General features: G+C 45.9%; 1 protein-coding gene across 2 annotated transcripts in view; it reads left to right on the plus strand.

Annotated features, from left to right (window-relative positions):
* Positions 1 to 19667, plus strand: part of AMER1 (APC membrane recruitment protein 1) — a 34162-nt gene extending 14495 nt beyond the window's left edge. The window contains exons 2-3 of one of the 2 annotated variants that reach the window (XM_072626720.1): positions 5356 to 5439; positions 7346 to 19667. In XM_072626720.1, the coding sequence (XP_072482821.1) occupies positions 7428 to 10514 (3087 nt within the window). In that variant the 5' untranslated portion in view covers positions 5356 to 5439; positions 7346 to 7427 and the 3' untranslated portion in view covers positions 10515 to 19667. The remainder of the gene's footprint in view (positions 1 to 5355; positions 5440 to 7345) is intronic. The other variant, XM_072626719.1, reaches the window with a different exon arrangement.
* Positions 19668 to 20523: the final 856 nt, after the last annotated feature.

Here is a 20523-nt window from a genome sequence, read left to right on the forward strand (position 1 = left end):
AGTCATCCTGATGAATATCTGGTCACTGGATTTAGATGGCTCCGGAGGAGAAGTGAGGCTGATAACCTGCACAGCCCTCCCTCACTCAAAACAAAGTCAAGTGCAAGTCATGTCATCATTTCTTTGATGGCATGGTCTTCTTTGGCAACAGACGAACACATTTCTCATCAAACTTCTAAGTGAAGTCTGTGCATGTTAGCTCTACTTCTATATCAGTTTCAGATAACAGTGAGATTCATTTGATGCATGCTCCCTCCACCCCTTCTTCAATGTTTGTATAATTGTTGCATTCTCCAGTTATGAGAAAAAGTAAGTTCCAACCCTTTCCTCCTCCTTTCTATACTGGTGTAATCCTTTTACCTTTCCTATAATTTGTCCTCTTATACCCCTCAGGATAGAACCAATATAGTCCCCAGTTCTCTGCTTTTCTTATTTGATCCCTTTAGTATCTTTTGAGGAGGTTCTGGAGAGACATCTATTTCTACTCCCTCTACCAGAATATTAGCACTGCAACATCATACACCCTATTCCAATTGCTCAAATAAATTTTCCTTTCTATCCCTCTCTTGACCTTTATATTTGCATTTCAGAGTTCTTATTCAGCTCTGGTATTTTCATCAGAGATGTTTGAAAGTTCTCAATTCCAATAAATTATGCTATAAGCCTCCATCTTTTGCCTTTTGGAATAGTGTACGTCAAGATCTCCTCTCATTTATAGTAGAAGCTTTCAAGTCTTGTGTGATCATTACTGTAGTTCCTGGGTACTTGAACTCTTTCTTTCTAACCACTTAAAGTATTTATTTGCCATGGAAGCTCTGAGTTTTGGCTTTGACATTCCTGGTATTTTTCCTTTTGAAATTTTTTCAGAAGATAATAGGTTAATTCTTTCTTTGCTTTGCTCTCTAGTTCAAATAGATCTGGATGGTTTTCATTTATGGTTTCTTGAAATAGAGGGTCCAGAGGTCTTTTTTAAATCATGTTTTTCAGGGAATCCATTGATTCTTAGATATCTCACCTTGACCTGTTTTCTAGGTTAGTTATTTATAATAATAAATATCCTACATTTTTTCAATATTTTAATTTTTTACTGTAATATTTCTTACTCATTCTTATCAGGAATCACTGATTTCTGTTTGGGCTAGCCTAATTTTCAGAAAGTCTGTTACTTGTGTAAAGTTTACTACTTTACGTCCCAGAATGTTTATTTTCTTTCCAGTTCTTTGTTCCAAAATTCATATTTCACTTTTTAATCTCATTTCTTTTAGATATTTCTGTAGTATTTGTGGAAAATCTGTTTTTTTTTCCTTTAAATCTTTGCTTGAAGTTGTTGTAGACAAACTCTCTTCTCAGTTGGATTTCTGGGCATCTCTTGATGTGTTAGAATTCTCTGTTGTGGTCTACATCTTGAGTTTACTCATCTGTCCAGCCTTAGATCTTGAACTGAGATTTGGTGCTGGCTAGCACACGAAGTTCTAACACTTGCTACATTTTTGAGTGAAGTGATTAGGCCAACTTGATCTTGTCTTGGATCTCCTGTGTTCTTACACTTATTTCTGCCTCTCAAGGCCATCCCCACGCCCCACCTCCAATCTTTGAGGCTCAGAGTGCTGGATCTTCCGAGACCTCTATGGTGTCCTTGGACTTATAAACATTACCCAGAGCAAACTGGTTGCTCCCCATCCTAATTGCTTCCAGAGTCCCTATCATGAATTTTGGCTTTCTTGGAGGAACTCTTTGTACTCATTGCTTCTGCATATAGATCATTGCTACACTGGGAAATTACACTGGGCTGCTGGTGCTTGCTTTGCTGGTAGTCTCTTTTCCTATTGCCTCTGGTCTTCTAGCTGAAGTCTTTTTTTTATTATTTATTTTTAACACACTTTATAACAGATAAAGCAATTCCAACTTTTGGTCACGTGATACTTCTTTTAAAAGCATTTACAATATGGACCACAAAAGAAATTTTTTTTTTAAACATTAACCAACTGAGACACAAATAATATTTATGTTGCTAACTTCAAGCTCTTGACCTAATTGTCTCCACAGTATTACTAAGAATTAAAGGACCTTAACTTATTGTTGTTGGTCTAAAGTCCTATACCTAATAGCTTAATTTTAGACAACCTCCGATATTTCCCTACCCATAATCTATAATTGAATAGATCTGGTATTAAGTTTACAAACCTTTTGAAATTGCCACCAATAGTAAGGACATTGCAGGGATACAATATCTCCCCAACTTCATGTCAATTCCAGGCAGGATTAGATTATCCACTTGCATTCAGTCAGGCGTAAAGTCTGCCAGGTGTCAGTAGGGAAATTGAGTCAGGAGAATCCCACCTCAGCCCATGCTGAACAGTGCTCTCCCACCCTTCCCTTGAGATCACCTTATGCATTTCATACCAGCATCTCATCAGCTTACTGGCATCATGGATTGGAGGCTTAGATCGCCTTTATTGCTACCCATACCTGGAGTTAGACTCAGAAGAAGTCACTTAATAGTCCCATAGCATCTAAAAATGGCAAGTTCCAATATCCAGGTTTCAAATATAATTATAGTTTCACTTTGGCTAAGGAACATCTTTTGAGGCAAGTCTTAAGTGGCTTACATGCCTTTCTATACTTGTCCTAGTTCCTGATTAAATGGAAATCATAAAATCAAATTAACCATTAAAACCTTGACTTTTCCATCAATGCCAAATTTTACACGAGGATACCTTCCTCTAGGAAATTTAGACTGAAATTCTTTTCTCCAAACTAAAGATGTCATTGATTTATTCTCAGTAATTAATTCAGTCTATTGTTTTAATACTAATTGCTTTTACCTTACTTTGTAACATGTCCAATTTTTCTCCCCATCACTCCCCTCCCCCTGCTTCCTAATACCTTGAATTCTGATTACTCCTTCCTTCAATGTACCCTCCCCTCAATCACACCCCACCCCTCTCCTATCCCCATCTTCTCTCTTTTCTTGCAGGGCAAGATAAATTTCCATACCCCTATCCCTGTAGTTCTTATGTCCCCATTATATGCAATAACAATTCTCAACATTCATTTCTAATACTTTGAATTCCAACTTCTCTCCCTCCCTCCCTCCCTGCCTCCCCAGCCCTGTTGAGAAGGCAAGCAATTCAATACAGACTAAATATGTGTTGTTTATAAAAGACTTCCATAGTAATCATGTTGTGTAATACTAATTATATTGCGCTCTGACCTACCCTATCCCCCCTTATTTTTCCCCCCTACAATTGACCTTGTCCGTTCTCGAAAGTGTTTATTTCTAGTGACTCCCTTCTCCCATTTGCCCTCCCTTCTAACATTCCCCTCACCCCACTTGTAGCCTCCTCTCCTACTTTCCTATGGTGTATATAAATTTTCATATCAAATTTACTGAGCATGTTATTCCCTCCTTCAGCCACACGTGGGGAGAGTAGCTTTATTTTTCCCCCTCTCCCCTTCTCCCTTATCTCCTCCATTGAATAAGATTTTTCTTATCTCTTTTATGAGTTATAGCCTGCCCCATTCCATTTCTCCCTTTCTCTTCCTGGAATTTTCCTCTTTCACCCCTTAATTTTTATTTTATTTTATTTTGTGTGTGTGTGTGTGTGTGTGTGTGTATCATCTCTTCTGATATAATACACCCTGTACTCTCTATCTGTGTGTATGTGTGTGTGTATGTATGTACAATCTCTCCAACTACCCAAATACTGAGAAAAGATTCAAGGGTTAAAAATATTTTCTTTCCATGTAGTAAGGTAAATAGTTCAGCTTTAGAGAGTCTTTTATGATTTTTCTTTTCTGTTTATCTTTTCATGCTTCTCTTGATTCTTGTCTTGGGAAGTCAAATTTTTAAATATAAATCTGGTCTTTTCCTCCACATGAAATCTTGAAATTCGACTATATCACTGAATGACCATTTTTTTCCCTTGAAGTATTATATTCAGATTTGCTGGGTAGGTGATTTTTGGCTTCAATCCTAATTCCTTTGACATCTGAAATATCCCACTCCAAGCCCTTCGATCCCTTAATGTTGAAGTTGCCAGATCCTGTGTTATCCTGATTCTATTTCCACAGTACTCAAATTGTTTCTTTCTAGCTGCTTGCAGTATTTTCTCCTTGATCTGGGAACTCTGAAATTTGGCCACAATATTCCTAGGAGTTTGTCTGTTTGGGTTTCTTTCAGGAGGTGATTGGTGAATTCTTTCAATATCCATTTTGCCCTCTGATTCTGTAACATCAGGGCAGTTTCCCTTGATAATTTCATGGAAGATAATGTCTAGGCTCTTTTTTTGATCATGGCTTTCAGGTAGTCCAATAATTTTTAAATTATTTCTCCTGGATCTAGTTTCCAGGTCAGTTGTTTTTCCAGTGAGCTGTTTCACATTATCTTCTATTTTTTTCAAATTTTTGGTTTTGTTTACTAACTTCTTGGTTTAACTCATAGTCATTCGTTTCCCTGACCTCAATTCTCTCTTTCAACGAATTATTTTGTTCAGTGAGGTTTTGAACCTTCTCCTCCATTTGGCTAATTCTGCTTTTTAAAACCTCCTTCTCCTCGTTGGCTTTTTGGACCTCTTTTACCAGTTGGGTTAACCTCTTTTTAAAGCTGTTATTTTCCTCAGCATTTTTTTGGCTCTCCTTTAGTAAGCTGCTAACTTGTTTTTTAAGGTCTTCTATTGCCTGAGTCCATTTTAAGTTCCCTTTGGAGGCAGAGGCCTTGACTTCCTCTGACAGTAAGCCTTGTTCTTTCTCATCCAAAAGAAAGGGGGGAGACACCTGTTCCCCAAGAAAGTAACCTTCTATGGTCTTATTTTTTTCCCTTTTTGGGGCATTTTCCCAGCCAGTTACTTGACTTCTGAGTTTTCTCTCCACAACCACCTCTCCTCCAATTCCACCCAGCCAACGCTTGGGGGCTGAGATTCAAATGCTCTGCTCCCAAGCCTTAGGGGGTTTTCAGTGGGGGCAGGGCTGCTATTCAGTGTGAGATTAAGTTCAGCTGCTCAGGTGAGGGCAGGGCCACCACGTGGGTCTCAGTTCCCTCAGGGGGTTTACAAGGAGATCTTCAACAATGGATTCAGGCTACTGCTTGCTTTGGGAGCCCCTGTCCACTACTGCCTCTGCTGCTGCCTCCTGAGGGGGCCTGAGTTATGGGGACACCCTGCTCCCCTCTTGGCCAGCCGAAAAGACCCTCTCACTGACCTTTGGCGCCTGTGGGTTGAGGGATCTGCACTGCCACTGGAGATTCTGTCCCTGAAGCCTGTTCAGATCTGCTCCCCTTGGTGCTGCGTGGCCAAGGCAGGGCTGGGCTCTGCTCTGCATCCAGTGCATGACAGACCTTTCCTGTCGGTTTTTCAGGTCTCTCTGGAACAGAAATCTCCTCCACTCCGTTGTTCTGTGGCTTCTACTGCTCTAGAATTTGTTGAGAGTTCTTCTTTACAGGTATTTTATAGGCTGTGGGGTAAGAGCTAAGCGTATGTGTATATTTCTACTCTGCCATCTTGGCTTCTCCCCCTAGCTGAAGTCTTATGAAGTTCTGGGGTAGAAGAAGCCACTGCGTGCAGTTTTTCATTGGATTTCTTGATCACTGTTTGTTCTGATGCAAACTTCAGGATTTTGTTGTATTAGGTATGTGGAAGCTGGGTGGCCTATCTCTTGTTCAGGCAGCCAGCTTCCACATGCAAGCATGTGGGCAGAGATGCCCCCTGCAAGTGATCCATCCACATGCTGCACCAAAGCTCTTAATAATCTGACTGGTATAATGGAAAGAGCTTGGATCTGGAGCTAAAAGACCTGGCTTCAAATCCAAACCTATGCTGTGTGAACCTAGATAAGTAACACCCTTGCTGGATTCCAGTTTCATCCTGTGGAAAATGAGGGAGTGGGTTGAGATAATCATTAAGATCTTTTGCAGCTCTAAACCTTATGAACTTAAGAATCTCCATTAGTAGCCTATTATCCAAAGTGGTCTCAAAGGGCCAGCTGGGGCTCATTATCCACCACAGCCACAGCTCAGGCATCTTCTTTTTTCCCCACCTTCCAGATAGGAATAGTCTTCACTCTCCAGGTTACAAAATCAAACATCTGCTAGTTGACAGTCCATGGTCATCTTAACTCAGGAAATACAGGGTGAAGATTTTGGGCCTGAGATAAAAACAGGTGCAGAATTAGGCAGGAGCCCTCAGATTGCTAAACCCAGCCAAGACCATTGGAAGCTCTCAGCTCAAAATCTGGGAAGGTTTCACAAAGGAGACAAGTACTTTCAGGCTTTTGTTGTTCAGTTGTGTCTGACTCTTCATGACCCCATGGGCCAACTGTCCAAGGGGTTTTCTCGACAAAGATACTGGAGTGGTTTACCATTTCCTTCTCCAATTTTATGCAGGCAGGGCTTAAGTGACTTGCCCAGGGTCACATGGCTAGTAAATATCAGAGGCCAGATCTGAACTCTGGTTTTTCTGACTCCAGACTCAGTGCTGTCTCCACTTCTCAGCCACAAAAACAGGCACATTGGCTCACCTACAATCAATCAATAAACTAGCATTCATTAAACACTTACTATGTGCCAGATGCCATGCTGACCGCTAGAGGTACAAATACAAAAAAGAAAAAGCCTCTGTCCTTGGAACTTACATTCTATCAGGGGAAAAAAGATTGTATGAGCATAAGTAGATAAAACACACACACATTTAAGGAAATACAACGTAATCGGGTGGTCCAGGGAGGTGCTAGCAGCTGGGAGGATCCCAAAAAGGCCATGTGTAAGAGGTGGTACTTGAGGGGTAGGTGACAAGGTCAGGCCTGCACTTTAGGAAAATTTCTTTAGCAGCTGTGTGGAGGATGGATTGGAGAGGCTCTAGCCTCTAGCCTGGGCGCCCAATGAGGAAGCTGTTACACTACTGCAGGTGAAAGACAGTGGAGGCCTGAGCTAGGGTGTTGGCAATGAGAATGGAGAGGAGACAGCTGGAAGAAACATTATGGAGGTCAAATTGACAAGACTTGGAGAACAATTGCCCCGTTTGAGCCCAATAAAGACATGACTGGGTTTTTCCAGATGCTGTGTCCTTCAGTAATCATTCTGCCAGCCAGTCAGGCCACAGGGACAGGGTTGCTGGAAGGGAGGGGAGGGAGGCTGTGGTGGGAGTGTAGGAGGAACAGCTGCCTGTGGCTCAGTGTAGAATTTCACTGCTTTGGGGCCTAGAAGGGGAAAGGCAAGAAGGAAGAAAGTATGGCATAGATCAAGGTTTTGCCTTACATTCCAATTAACTCTGCTCAAGCCAGAGACCACAGAGCCAGGCTTGACCCTTTCTCACTGCTGTCTCTCTGTCTTTGTGTCTCTTGTCTCTTCTAGAGTCATCCTTGAGATGTCCTAAACAGTTCCCCAGGTCAGACTCAAAGATCCCTGCTTCACTTTCTTGTTGGCCCCTGTTGCCATGGAGACATACAGAGATGCCCACCCTGAGGAGCACACAAAGACTAAGGGAAGGGCAGCTGGTGGGGAGCACCAGGGCAAAGGAGCAGAAAGCAAAGCTCTTGAGCAGGCTCCTGAGCTTGAAGGCCCTGGCTCTGACCTGCCCCCTGCAGGGCCCGGCAAGTTCAAGAAGACAGCACTAAAGCTCTTCGGTGGCAAAAGGAGCATCTGTACTCTGCCCAGCTTCTTGGGGGGTGGCCGAAGCAAAGGGCCAGGGAAAGGAGCTGCCAAAAGGGGTCTGATTAAGAGTAAGACCCATGATAGTCTACAGGAGGCCTCCCAGGAGTCAGACCCACCATCTGTCAAGGGTACCAATCATAGCTCACCCCTAGCCAGATCACTTCACCTGCTCCCCAGCTCCCTGAGCTCCCATGGAGCCCTGGAGACAAGAACCTGTCTCAAGAAATCTCCACCCAGAGGTCCTGAGAAGCCCAGGCCAGAGAGGGCCTCCGCTGTCTCCCGGCCAAAGAAAGGATTGAAAGGGTTATTCAGTAGTATCCGCCGCCACCGTAAGCCCAAGGGCCCCGAGCCTGAGCAAAGTTTCCTAGACAAAGAAGGGCTGGGGGTACCCAGAGAAGGGCCTGGGGAGCCTCCAGCGTCAGCCCCTCAGCCCAGCACCAGGGATGAGTGCTTGCCCCTCCTGCCAACAAATGCGAAGGCCATCGAAATCCAGGGCCTAGAACCAGACCTGCCTCCACCAGTTGCTGGGGAGATATGCCAGGAGAAGCCGGAGCAACTCTTAGATGCCTCCATCTCAGTACCACCACCACTTGACACTAATCCTGAGCCTGGTGGCCCAGGGGACTCATCTGGCCTGGAGGTGAGGGGAGATGAAGAGGAGGGAGAACCCCCCTTGGGCCTCTCTGGGGACCAGCTGAACCTCCTATTTGGGGATGTCACGTCCCTAAAGAGTTTTGATTCCCTGACAGGATGTGGGGACATCATTGCAGAGCAGGATGTGGACAGTATCAGTGAGAGCATCGTCTCTACAGAGCGGGGACCTGGGCGAGAGTCAGCCAAGCGAAGCTCCTGCCTAGTCACCTACCAAGGGGGTGGTGAGGAGATGGCCATGCCTGAGGAAATGGAGGAAGAGGAGGAGGAGGAAGAGGAGGAAGAAGAAGAAGAGGAGGAGGAGGAAGAGGAAACCATGGGGCATTTGTCTGAGAGGGCTGAGTCAGCACAGGAAGGAGCTATCTATCACCTCACCAGGGATTTGGGCCCACACAGCTGCTTCCTATTTGAGGGGGCCAGGCCATACTCTGATCCTGAACCTGGGGAGCTCCTGACTCCCCAAAGTGATCAGCAAGAGTCTGCCCCCAATAGTGATGAAGGTTACTATGACTCAAACACACCAGGACCAGATGATGATTCTGGTGATGGCCTGGGCCCTGGGAAGAAAGATCGATTGCCACGGGACAGCTACAGTGGTGATGCCCTGTATGAATTCTTTGAGCCCTGTGACAGCCTCACAGGCTCCCCACCAGGAGATGAAGGCCTGTTTGACCCTCCAGGCCCTGGCCCTGAACTCTTTGACAATTTCTTGTCTTTCAAACCCTTTCCCTCCAGCAAAAGGCTGGACCCCAGTCTGGGCACCATGGAGACAGAGGAGGAAAGGCTGGTGGCCATTCAGAGACAGCTTCTCTATTGGGAGCTTCGAAGGAAGAGACAGGAGCCCCAAGGGCCCTATCCCCAATGGGAGACAGCCAGCAAAGAGCATCATAAGAGGCTCCTAGGCCCTTCCAGGAAGAATACAGAAGGGGACCCAGTAGGGCTGATCGCTGCCAGTCAGAATCTCAACTCGATCTTCTCTGTTGCCCCAGCTTGGAAAGATTTCTCACCTCCAGAAAAATGTTATGAGTGGGAAAGCCAAGGCAGCTGCCTGCTTCAGCTCTGCCCAGATGACAGAGTATTTGAGTCAGGCCCAGAGGAGACTGGCTTTGAAGGGGAGTCCCCAAGTAGAACCTATGGTGCCTACTCACCGATGGAGAGCCCAGAAGCAGAACCAGAGGAAGATCCTGCCGTGAGCTTCTCCCAGGCCTTGGTGGAGTTCACGAGCAATGGGACCCTGTTCTCTAGCCTTTCAGGCAGTTCTGATTCGGACTCTTCTTTCGCCCAGAACCTCCCAGCCCTGCCACCCATGGTGACCTTTGACATTGCTGACGTGGAACGGGAAGGGGAAGGGGAATGCGAGGGCCCCCCAGAGTTCCACACCGATGATGAGGACTTTGATGTAGGCTACATTCCCAAGGAGGCCTTGGATGACTTGGATGACCGCCTCTTCCCTGGCTCCTTCCGAGGCTTCCCCTGGGGGGTGGGCAGCCTCCCCCGGCACCTGGGTCTGTCTGGCTTGAGCCCTCCCCCTCTGCCACCTCCTGTGACCCTCAACAGGAGGAGCCGCTCCCTGGACACAGAGACCCTGGAACTGGAATTGGCTGGCTCTCAGCTAGCCCCAACTTACATGGAGTCTGGGAAACTGGCAGAGCCTGTGGAGGGAAGGTGGGGTTGGGAGAGCCCTGTGGGCTCCTACCTAGAGCCCTCAGAAGCATATGACTGGCCAGCCTGGGCTCACTATTCCGTATCAACAGGGCCTGGCCATGGCTGGCAGCATCCAGATGTGGCTAGAACCCCATTTGGGTCCCCAGCCTGCTATGGCTCCCTACAGGGGCTGGCACCAAGGGACTCCTGGGATCGAGAGCCCCAAGTTCAGCGGCAGCCAGTCCGTCCTTCTCACCTGGACTTGCAGGGGGGCCCATGCTGGAATCCTCATGCACATTACACCCAGGCTGAGGCCAAGAAGCAAGCATTCATGGTGCCCATGGAACCCAAAGGGCCAACCAGAGGCTTCTCTGGTCTTCCTGCCAAGTGCAGATCTGTGGGTATCATCCAAGGGGCACCCCACTCCCCTCAGGGCTGGGAAGAACACCTCAAATGGTACCCCTCACAGTCTAGGGGCACCAACACCAACCAGCTCAAGGGGAGGGGCAGCCAAGGAGTTTCTTTTCCTCCCAGTAACCTGTCCAGTGCCATGAATATAACCGCAGCCAAATAGCACCTAATTCAGCTGCTGGGGCCTGAGCCTTTAGTGCTAGGCTTGGAATATGAGAGGTGCTTGCTGCTGAACTCCAAAAGTATTTTGGCCAATGAAAGCTATTCTGAGTTGTAAAGGTTCTGTCTCTCCATCATTGGCTGTATTATGGGATATATATCCCCATGAGAAAATAGATACACACCTATCTCTTTTTTATGGTCATTTGTTTTAGGTTTCTTAAGATCCATTCAGGGTTTTGGCTACCATGACTTCATACCCACAATGCCTACCAAGTCAGTGATGCTGCTTTCTTTGAGCATACCACAGCACCAGTTACCAGCAAGGGACCAGCTCCTTCCCTACCCCTAACCCCCATCTATCTAGTGGATGTAGTTTATTATAGACAGGAAATTATGGTGCAACCCTCCACCCACTTCAGTGTATTTGCTACCTTTGGCTCAGGGGTGAGACTCTCCCTGCTGGCATCTGTACCCGTTGTCCTTAGAGTGGCACGAGGCTGGCTTCCAAATCTATGGTTATTGTTCCATAACCACAAGGGGACCTTGTAACCTGGGCTTTAGAGTGACTTGGAATAGACAAAATCCCCATTCCCCAGTGGAAGGACTGAATTCTTCGAGGTAAAAACAGGAAATGGGTCTGTTGCCGGCACTGCCCATAGAACTTGGTTCTCTGTTGTCTTTTCCTCTCAATAAGCCAAAATGTTGGTGTCTAATTAAGTCACTTTCAATTTTTTTCTCCCTTTTTTCCTCAGAAGAAAGTTTTCATAATCTCATCACAGGGAATGTATTCTTTCCATTAGAGTATGGGATTGTGAGACAGCCTAAATTAGGCTTTGCTGGGGTTTGACGTGCTATTCGGTGGTTTTGTTGTTTGAGCGGTATTGTTGTTGGTGGTTTGATTTGGTTTGGTTTTTTAAGATGAACAAAAGAGTGGAGTAAGGGGGTCTGAAAATTTGTCCAAGTCCTTAATCAAAAAGGTCCCATGTGGTGGTAGGAGGTGGGGGGCTGCAGCTTTTTGAGTCCAGCATCCTGGTATGCTGTCTTACAAGCCTCACTCTCTGGTTGGAAGCAAAAGTTGTGCCCTGTGAGGATCTGTTGCAATTTAGCTAGCTGGCACCAAGCTCTGCCCTCAGACTGGCTACCAAAGGCACCTCTGGCTTCTCCTGAGTGTCAGAAGAGCATTTACTTGCCAATTCGTTTGGCCTTTAGCATCACCAAAGACCATGTGCCCCGCCTCCCCCTCCCCCCCAGTTTCTGCCAAGCTGCTGTACCAAGAATGGCATGATAATTTCACTTTACAGATCAATCAGTTTCTCCTTCCTGCTTTTTGTCATTTTTTAATGTTTAGGTTATAAGTGATGGTGGGGAAGAGCTCCCTGGCACGTGCCCACAAGGGAGGCTTCTTGGTACAGTGGGTGGAGAAGTAGGATTTGAAATCATATGACCTGATTTCAAAGCCTGGCTCTGCCACTTAACTTAGCTGTGTGTCCCTGGGCAAGTCACTTCCACTCTCTGGGCCTCAGTGTCCTCACCTGTAAAATGAGGGGGTTGGATTGGTGGTTTCTAAGGTCCTTTGCTGCTCTGTTTATGATTTTTCTGAATAAGGGCTGCTGAAATCCCATGCTGAACCTCTTATTATTCATGGGAAGAGATAGGCTCTGAGTAATTCTGCTTGAATTTCTTTCTTTTGAATTGCATGCGAAATATTAGTCATCTGGGTGTGTAATGACCCAAATTTTGACTTATTTCCCCCTCCCCCTACTTAGATCTGGAAGGATAAGGTTACCAGGGATTTCCATTTGGAGAAGGGTCCCTAAACAGTTGCTGCAGGATTCCAAAGGGTCTGAGACTGCTAGAACCTGGATCACAGGGACTTGAAAGTAGGCATTGGTCAAGGAACTGGGTCACCTCCCTTTTGTAGTTCAGATGTTCTTGCATGGGCTCAGCCAGTTGAAGGGATGACAAGATGATACCAAGCTTTCCCCTGACTGGAACCAGTGCTGGCTGATGGTTTATGCTGGCAGGGCCTTTCCTTCCTCTTAGTGAAGGCCCCACCCCTGTTATGAGGCCCTGCATTCCAGAAAAATGTGCCCACATTCCTCTTCCCTGGCCTGCGGCCAAGGCTGTGCAGGGAGGTGGGAGCTAAAATATGTCTGGCTGGTCTGGCAGGAAGTCACCAGTCTCAGCCCACCCTGGCCCTGGGTTTTCCTCCAGGGCAGTCGAAGTTTCTGTCTGCTCTTGTGAACTGAGCCACCTCGGGCTCCTCAGCACATGCCAATGAAGGGCAACCAGCCAACATGGGAAAAGAAGAGAGGAACTGAGTGGCAAGGCCTTGGAAGATTGCCAGCAGAGCAAGAGTCCGGAACCTGACTTAAGGCATCAGTCACTTGGGCTGACCTGGGGTAGGCACGGTGCCCCAAATCAGCAAAGACAGTTGGGGCTCCGCCTGAGACCTCTTCCTTCTGTTTGGGCCTGAGATAAGACTGGAAACTGGAAGAGTCACTGCAAGAAAGGGCATGGAGCCTACCTTCAGGCTGAAGGATTGAATGAAAGCCAAAGCAACCAGTTGTATTAAGAACATGCTCAGTTTAGGCCGATCCCACTTTAGGATCAGTGGCTGCTCATTGTCCTTGACAGTTAGTAACAGCAGAGACATTAGGGGCTCGCTCTTTATCCACATGACCTGGGGGACAAGAGGAGACTAGTTAAACTAGACTTAGGTATGGCACCTTGGACCAGCTTAGGCCTAAGAAATGAACCTCCTAGGAGCCCTGTTCAAGTAGATCACAGGTGGCAAGGTAGGGGGCACAGATCAATTGGAGAGTTCAATTCCAAGCTGCTGCTGCTGTGAAAAATGATCTGAAATTTGAGACCATAGAATTTAGGGTTGGAAAGGGCCTTCATGGTAATCTAGTCCAACCCCCTCATTTTCTAGATGAGGAAACTGAGGCCCAAGAAATGGCAGTGACTTCCCTAAGTTGCAGAGCTCCAAATCCGATTCTTTTTCCACTGCCTTAAGCTTTGACTGGGAGAAGGAGGGAGGCCCTGGAATAGAAAGTGCTTGCCCGGAAGAATAAAGGAAGATCTTATTTTCTCAGCTGGATCTCCTAAATCCATTTCTGAACACTCAGCCAGATTTCCTGTCCTGCTGGTATAATAGCCCAGAACATTGCATTTAGAATCAGAAGATGGGGGTTTGAATTTGCATTCCAGTACTTAGTAGTTGGCCAAATCCCTTCCTCTCTCTGGGCCTCAGTTTTCCCTCTCTGTTAGAGCAAGTTAGGCTAGATAATCTCTAAGCACCCTTTCAGCTCTAAATAGAATGATGGCATCAGGGCTTTGCTCCCCTTTATAGTCTAGGTAGGGCATCTTGTCTTAGCACCTAATTGGAGCTCCCCCATCCCTCGACCCCCACACCTGGAGGACAGCATAGTCATCCAGGCTCCACCTTTTGCCTCCTGGCAAATGAGGGCCTTGGGACTCTGCTCAAAGAGTGGTGAGAAGCAGCGTGGCTCCCCACATCTACACCTCAAGTCAAGCAGAAAGCCAAGAGCCTCCTATGACTGCATAGGGGGAGGTAAGGAAGGACTTGGAGGATGCCCGCTTCAGTTTATCCAGGGATATGTTGCATCCAAGTTGCTTTTAATATATATAAAAGGCCAATTTTATCTATTTTTGTATTGTTTGCATTTTATATTCATGGAAAATGTTTATCTACAGTTCTTTTCTTATATATTTTATTTTTAAGCATTACTGTTTACAATTTTAAGAGAAAGTCAACAGATATGATTTCTGCTTATACTGAGAGGGTATCTCAGCTGCCTTGAACCCTATATGTGCTGTTGGGTGGGTCACATTGCTCTTTCTGGGCCTCTCTTTCCCAATCTGTGAAAAAAGCCAGATAGACTAGAATTGATCTTTAGGTCTTACCTGGCTCATTATCCTGTGACTAGTATTACCTCCCCCACATCCCTAGCCCGATTATAGCATGCTGTTCCCCTTGTGATCCCGGCAGGAGATGCCCAGGCACAAGGGCTATGTGGTACATGGAGTTTCTAACTTGGTATAGATGGGTTTTTTTTTCTCATTTCTGGCTTTCTGTTGTTAAATGCTCTGTGTGTGTGTGTGTGTGTGTGTGTGTGTGTGTGTTAGTACAGGAAATTTTCTGGCCTCCATGCCTTTGTCCCCCTCCCACCCTTGGTCTTATGAGCTAGAACGCCCAGGACACACTTACTTGGTGAATTCCTAAAACACATGGTTTTGGTTTTTGGATTTTCATCCATTCTCAGAGGGTATGGGCCTTAGGTCCTGAGCTGAGGGCTCTGGATTAGAGACCTGCTCTCTCCTTCCAAGAGGCAAGGATCGGAGAGATGCTTCCTCCCATGGCCCCTACCCCTCCACTTCCAGGAGTTGGCACTGAAGGACCTCCTTGAGATCCAAATTGGTTTTTGGTAGAACTTATTACCCAACATCCCACATGGGAACAAGGTTTGGAGACCAGTCATCACCTGCCTGCATTTCCCTTGGCCCCTTCCCCTTCCCTCCCTGCCCCAGCTTGATTATGGGGTGGAGAGAGGGAGCGTTCTTAAATTAATGTTCTTGTTATTTTAGGGCTCAAATTTTCCCTGCTTTGCCCAGGGGATGGGAGGGAAGCTGATCTTGAAAGGCTGAGGGAGAATGGAAGCCTATGTCCTATGTCATGTCAGCTACTTGGGGAAAGAGAAAGGAAAGGCAGCTCCAGTCTGCCGCCTTGGGCCCCCTACCCCCACCCCAGTCACTGGAGTTTGGTTCAGTGCAGTAACAATGAGCCTGCTGCTCCACATTAGGCTCTCAGGCTGGGCAGGTTGAACCCTGCAATGCTGACACTCTAACATCTTAACCTTCAACCCCTTCCCAAACAAGCCTTTGCTTAAAATGCTCCATGTTTAACTATAGCCCCTGAAAGAAGTTCCTTGGTCCTGGGTGCTCTGCTAAGGGACCTCCCCTTCCCCAGAAACTTTACCCAGCTTGGCTTCTTTGATTCCTCCTATCTTTTAAACCTCCTGACTTTTCATAATGAATGTCCATTTTGCATATTCTAATAAACTTCTGGGTTTTAGAGAGATTGCTATGTCCCTGGTCTGCCTTCCTGTCTTTCCGTTAGCCTTTTTGGCAGCTTGCAGCTTATTGAGTGTGCAATCCTTTGTTGCCAAAGAAGACCATGGCATCAGAGAAATAATGACATGACTTGCACTTGACTTTGTTTTGAGTGAGGGAAGGCTGTGCAGGTCACCAGCTTCACTTTTCCTCCAGAGCCATCTGAATCCAGTGACCATCCATTCATCAGGATGACTGGAGATGACCCAGGATGAGGCAATTGGGGTTAAGTGACTTGCCTAAGGTCACATAGCTAGTGAGTGTCAAGTGTCTGAGGTGAGATTTGAACTCAGGTCCTCCTGACTCTTGCACTGGTGCTCTATCCACTGCACCACCTAGCTGCCCCTTGTTTATTGAGTAGACTTTCAGAGAAAGTTGTGGAGTCAAGCTGGGCAGCTTTGGTGCTGTGGGAAAGGCACTGGATTTCAAGTCATACCTGCATTTTAATGCCACCTGCTTGTGATGTTGTGATGACTGGGACATTCAGAAAATACAGCTTGGTATGGTAGGCTTTGGGTGTTGGCTTTGAGATTTAATTTTGAATCCCAGCTCTGCCCCTTCCTGCCTATGTGACCTTGGGCAAGTCATTTCCCTCCCTGGGCCTCAATTTCCCCCTCAGTGAAATGAGAGAATTGGATGAGATGACTTCTAGGGACTCTTCTGGCTTGAACTAGGATCCTGAGCCTACTACCAAACTACCAGTGTGAACCTAATCTGTTTCCTCATCAATATTATGGGACCATCAGAATAGATAGTCTTTAAGAGCCCTTCCAGCATGAAAATCGTCTACTTCACCACTCTGCACCTTGGTTTCCTCATCTTTAAAATGGAACTTGCCGAATAGGTAAGAGCAGGCAGACCAGCACTGATCTTTTGAGCAGCCTAAGCCAGATCCCTCAGGACTTTTTCCTGTTTCCAAAAACACTTGCCCCTGTGGCCAGGGTTTCTTCCAGCTCGGTCCTAACTTTACCATCTAGACTCTCATCCATCTTCACCACTCCTCTGTTCTAATAACATATTCCCTCAAACATTCATATTTATGCACATCTTATAGCAAACCAGTTGGGAGACAAAGCTTCAGCAAACAAGTCAGAATGGTGATTCACAGCTACATAGCAGATAACTCCCCCTGAAGATTCTGTTACCCAATTTTTATCCACATTCTTTTTAGTAGGCCAGTGGTGGGGAACCTGCAGCCTCCAGGCCATACGTGACCCTCTAGGTCCTCAAGTGTGGCCCTTTGACTGAGTCCAAGTTTGACAGAAGAAATCTTTTTATTGAGATTTCTTCTATGAAGTTTGGATTCAGTCAAAGGGCTGTACTTGAGGACCTAGAGGGCCACATGTGGCCTGGAGGCTGCCAATTCCCCACCCCTGATAGACCTTTGCAAGGGGATTTTAGGGCCACTGTTTAAGGTGGGGGAACCATAATTGTCATAGAGCACTCTTACTCTTAGCCCCTAGAAAGTGCTGGACATGGGATGAGTGCCTGCTACAAATGACATTCCTGCCAACTCCCAGAGTCAAAGGGAGATGGAGGGGAAGACCTGGAGGATCAGTGATCTGCCCAGAACACCCCAACAAGAGCTAGGGACAGGGGCTTTATGATAAGCCCCAAATTGGGGATAAAGGATTCTTGGAATGCAAGGAGGAGGATTGAGAACTTAACGTACAAACTGAAGGACCAGGCTTTTCAGCCACCAAAACGGCAGCTGCCCCTGCTCTTTTGATGGGTCTCAGCCCCTGCAACTGAAGGCTGCCCCATACTGGAATGGAGGGGAATGACTGCCATCTGTGCATTTCCCTCCTTGTGTCTTCTGAGCTGGGACAGTAGCTGTCTTGAGTCCTCTGGGCCTGGTAGATGCTAACCTGGGCTTTCTTGGAGGCTGGAATAACCCATTCTAGCCCTTTGGAGCTTTCCTTATTGATTGACACTGCATAAACCCTGACCACTTTCTGACCAATGGAAGCTGACTGTTTCCTTGACAATGAGCAGTAGCCCCAGATTGAAACCTCAGCATTCCCCTGAGTTATCTTTAAAAGCTCTCATCATCAGAACCTGGGAAGGTGCTATAGGAGAGTACAGAGAATACTGGGTGGGTAGTCATGTGGCACTGAATTGGATGTGTTCGAATTTCGTCTTTAGTACTTAATAAACCATTGTGACCATGGGCAAGTCACTTTACTGTTCCTATGTAAAAGCAGGAATTTATTTATACCCTTTGACCCAGAGGTCTCTTTCTTTTACCACCAAAATACTCCAAGAAGCACTTTTTTGTGGTAGCAGAGGCCTGGAAAGAAAGTGAGTGAGGAATGGCCAAACAAATGGTTGTACTCTATGGTCCTTGATGGATATACTTTCACCACTTTTAGAGAAAGAAAAGTGATGAATATCAGGAATTCAAAGAAGCTTCCATGAACTGTGGGAAAGTGAAATTAGCATAACTAGGGAACAAGATGGCTCAAGTCCTACACTATCATTTTGTAGTTATGGAGAGGTTCAAGTGATTTGCCTAAAGTAAGTGATAGAGAGAATTTGAACCAAGGTCTTCTGATTCCAGTTTCCTATCTACTAGACCATACTGCCTTTTTAAGCAACCACTACAGTAATGTTAAGTGGAAAGAAAGAACAAACAAACAAGACATGAAACTGGACATGCAAACAAATGTGACCTTTGTACAGGGTCAATGGGAAATAATGACCAGAGGAAAGCCCTGGAATTCAGAGGGGTTGGAGAAGGCTGCCTGTAGAAGGTGGGGTTTTAGCCAGGGAGGTCAGTGGTCAGTGGAAGAAGGAGAGCATCCCAGGCATGGGAGACAGGCAAAGAGAATGGAGAGATGGTAGATCTTGTTCACTGAACAGCTAGGAGGCTGGGGTCACTGGATTGAAGAGTATGTGTAGGGGAGTAAGGAGCAAGAAGACTGGAAAGGTAGGAGGGGGCTGGACTTTGAAGGGCTCCAGGAGGCCATAAGGAGCCACTGGAGTTTATCAAGTAGGAAGGTGACATGGTTGGGCCTGCACTTTAGGAAGATCACTTTGGGGGCTGAATGGAGGATGGCTTGGAGTCAGGAGAGAATTGAGGCAGGCAGACCCTCCAGCAGCTATTGCAGTAGTCCAAGCATTATGTGATAAAGGCCTGCACCAGGGTTGGGGCAACAGTGTCAAGAGAGAAGCGGGTGTATTGGAGAGGTGTTATAAAGGCCAGATTTGGCAACAGATCCAGATATGGGAGGTGAGGAAGAGAGAGATTGAGGAGTGATGACAGCTTTGGAACATAGCCTCAGAGCCAGCAAGAGATCAAAGGACTCATTATATGCAAAAATATTTATAGCAGCTCTATTTGTAGTAGCAAAAAACTGGAAATTAAAGGGCTGTCCTACTGGGAAATGATGAAACAATATGAATGTCATGCAATGTTATTGTTATACCTTAAGGAGTAACAACGGAGTTTCAGAGAAGTCTGAGAAGACTTGGATAACCTGATGCAGAATGAATCAAGTAGGATCAAGAGAACAAATTGTTTAGTGGTGACACCACTGTAAAGACAATCCACTCTGAAAGACTTAATGATTCTGATCAGTACAATGCCTGAGCACTATTCCAGAGGATCAATGATGAACTGTGCTCCCTATCTCCTGAGAGAGGGGGAGGGGGATGGACTCATGTTACCCATTGAGGCATGAATCTTTGGTTGTGGCCAACAAGAGAATTTGTTTCCATGAATCCTTGTTTGTAAGGAGAATTATCTTTTTTCTTTTTGTTGTTGGTCATGGGGGAGGGAAGTGGGAAGAGAAAGCAAATTCTTTTTAATTCTAAATATAATAAAATTACATGGATAAGAAAATGGAAGAACAGGACAAAAAGAATGCCAAAAATACTACATGTGATACCACCTCAGCTATTCTCACTTAGCAAATAGTCTTTTAATTTACATTCTTGCTATTTTTTTTCTGGAAAAAGTGGATGCTTTGAGAGAAAGGGGAAGATGGCTAATAAAAAAGAAACTTACAGAAAAAGAGAGGCGATGGGGAATGGTGTGGCTTTTTACCATCGTTATGTAAACAACCTATCTAGAGGGGAAAACACATCCACCAATCACAATGAATACTCTATCACTCACACACCTGAGCATCTAAATGGAGTGAACAAAAATGAAGACCTATTAAACAAATGCAGTCTCTGGGCTGAACATGCATTTGTGTGCGGGGAGGGGTGAGGGTGGGGGGTTGGTGGTGGTAATACTTCTACTTTTAATGGCATTTAGTTCTGAAACTTTTGTTTAAATTTCCTACTAAAAATGAAATCCACCTCTCCTAACAAGAAAAAGGAAGGAAGGAAGGAAGGAAGGAAGAAAGGAAGGAAGGAACGGAGGGAGGGAGGGAGGGAGGAAGGGAGGGAGGGAGGGAGGAAGGAAGGAAGGAAGGAAGGAAGGAAGGAAGGAAGGAAGGAAGGAAGGAAGGAAGGAAGGAAGGATGTGGATTAAGTAGTCCTGAGAACTTAACTGTAATTAAAGACCAAAGTGGGATCTTTCAGAAAATGAAGAATGACAATATAATGTAGAAACACAATCAGCCTGAGAAATGCTCAGTGACTTTAGGCAAGTTACTTCCTTCTCTGGACTTCATTTTTCTCTTCTGTAAAGTGGACATCAGATGACCATGAGCTGGAAAGGAACTTAGTGCATCTTAATTAGAATCATAGATCATTAGAGGGAGAAGAGATCCACCCTAGAGGCCATCTATTCCAATCTCCCTCATTGTATAGAGGAGAAAACCCAGGCCCAGAGAGGTGAAGAGTAGTGAGGATGTGAAACCAGGTCATGGGCTCCTAACTCAAGGACCTCAAAGGCCAGCTAGCCCAATGCCTCCTTTATA

The sequence above is a fragment of the Notamacropus eugenii genome, chromosome X (genome assembly GCF_028372415.1).
Source record: "Notamacropus eugenii isolate mMacEug1 chromosome X, mMacEug1.pri_v2, whole genome shotgun sequence".
Taxonomy (NCBI): Eukaryota; Metazoa; Chordata; class Mammalia; order Diprotodontia; family Macropodidae; genus Notamacropus; species Notamacropus eugenii.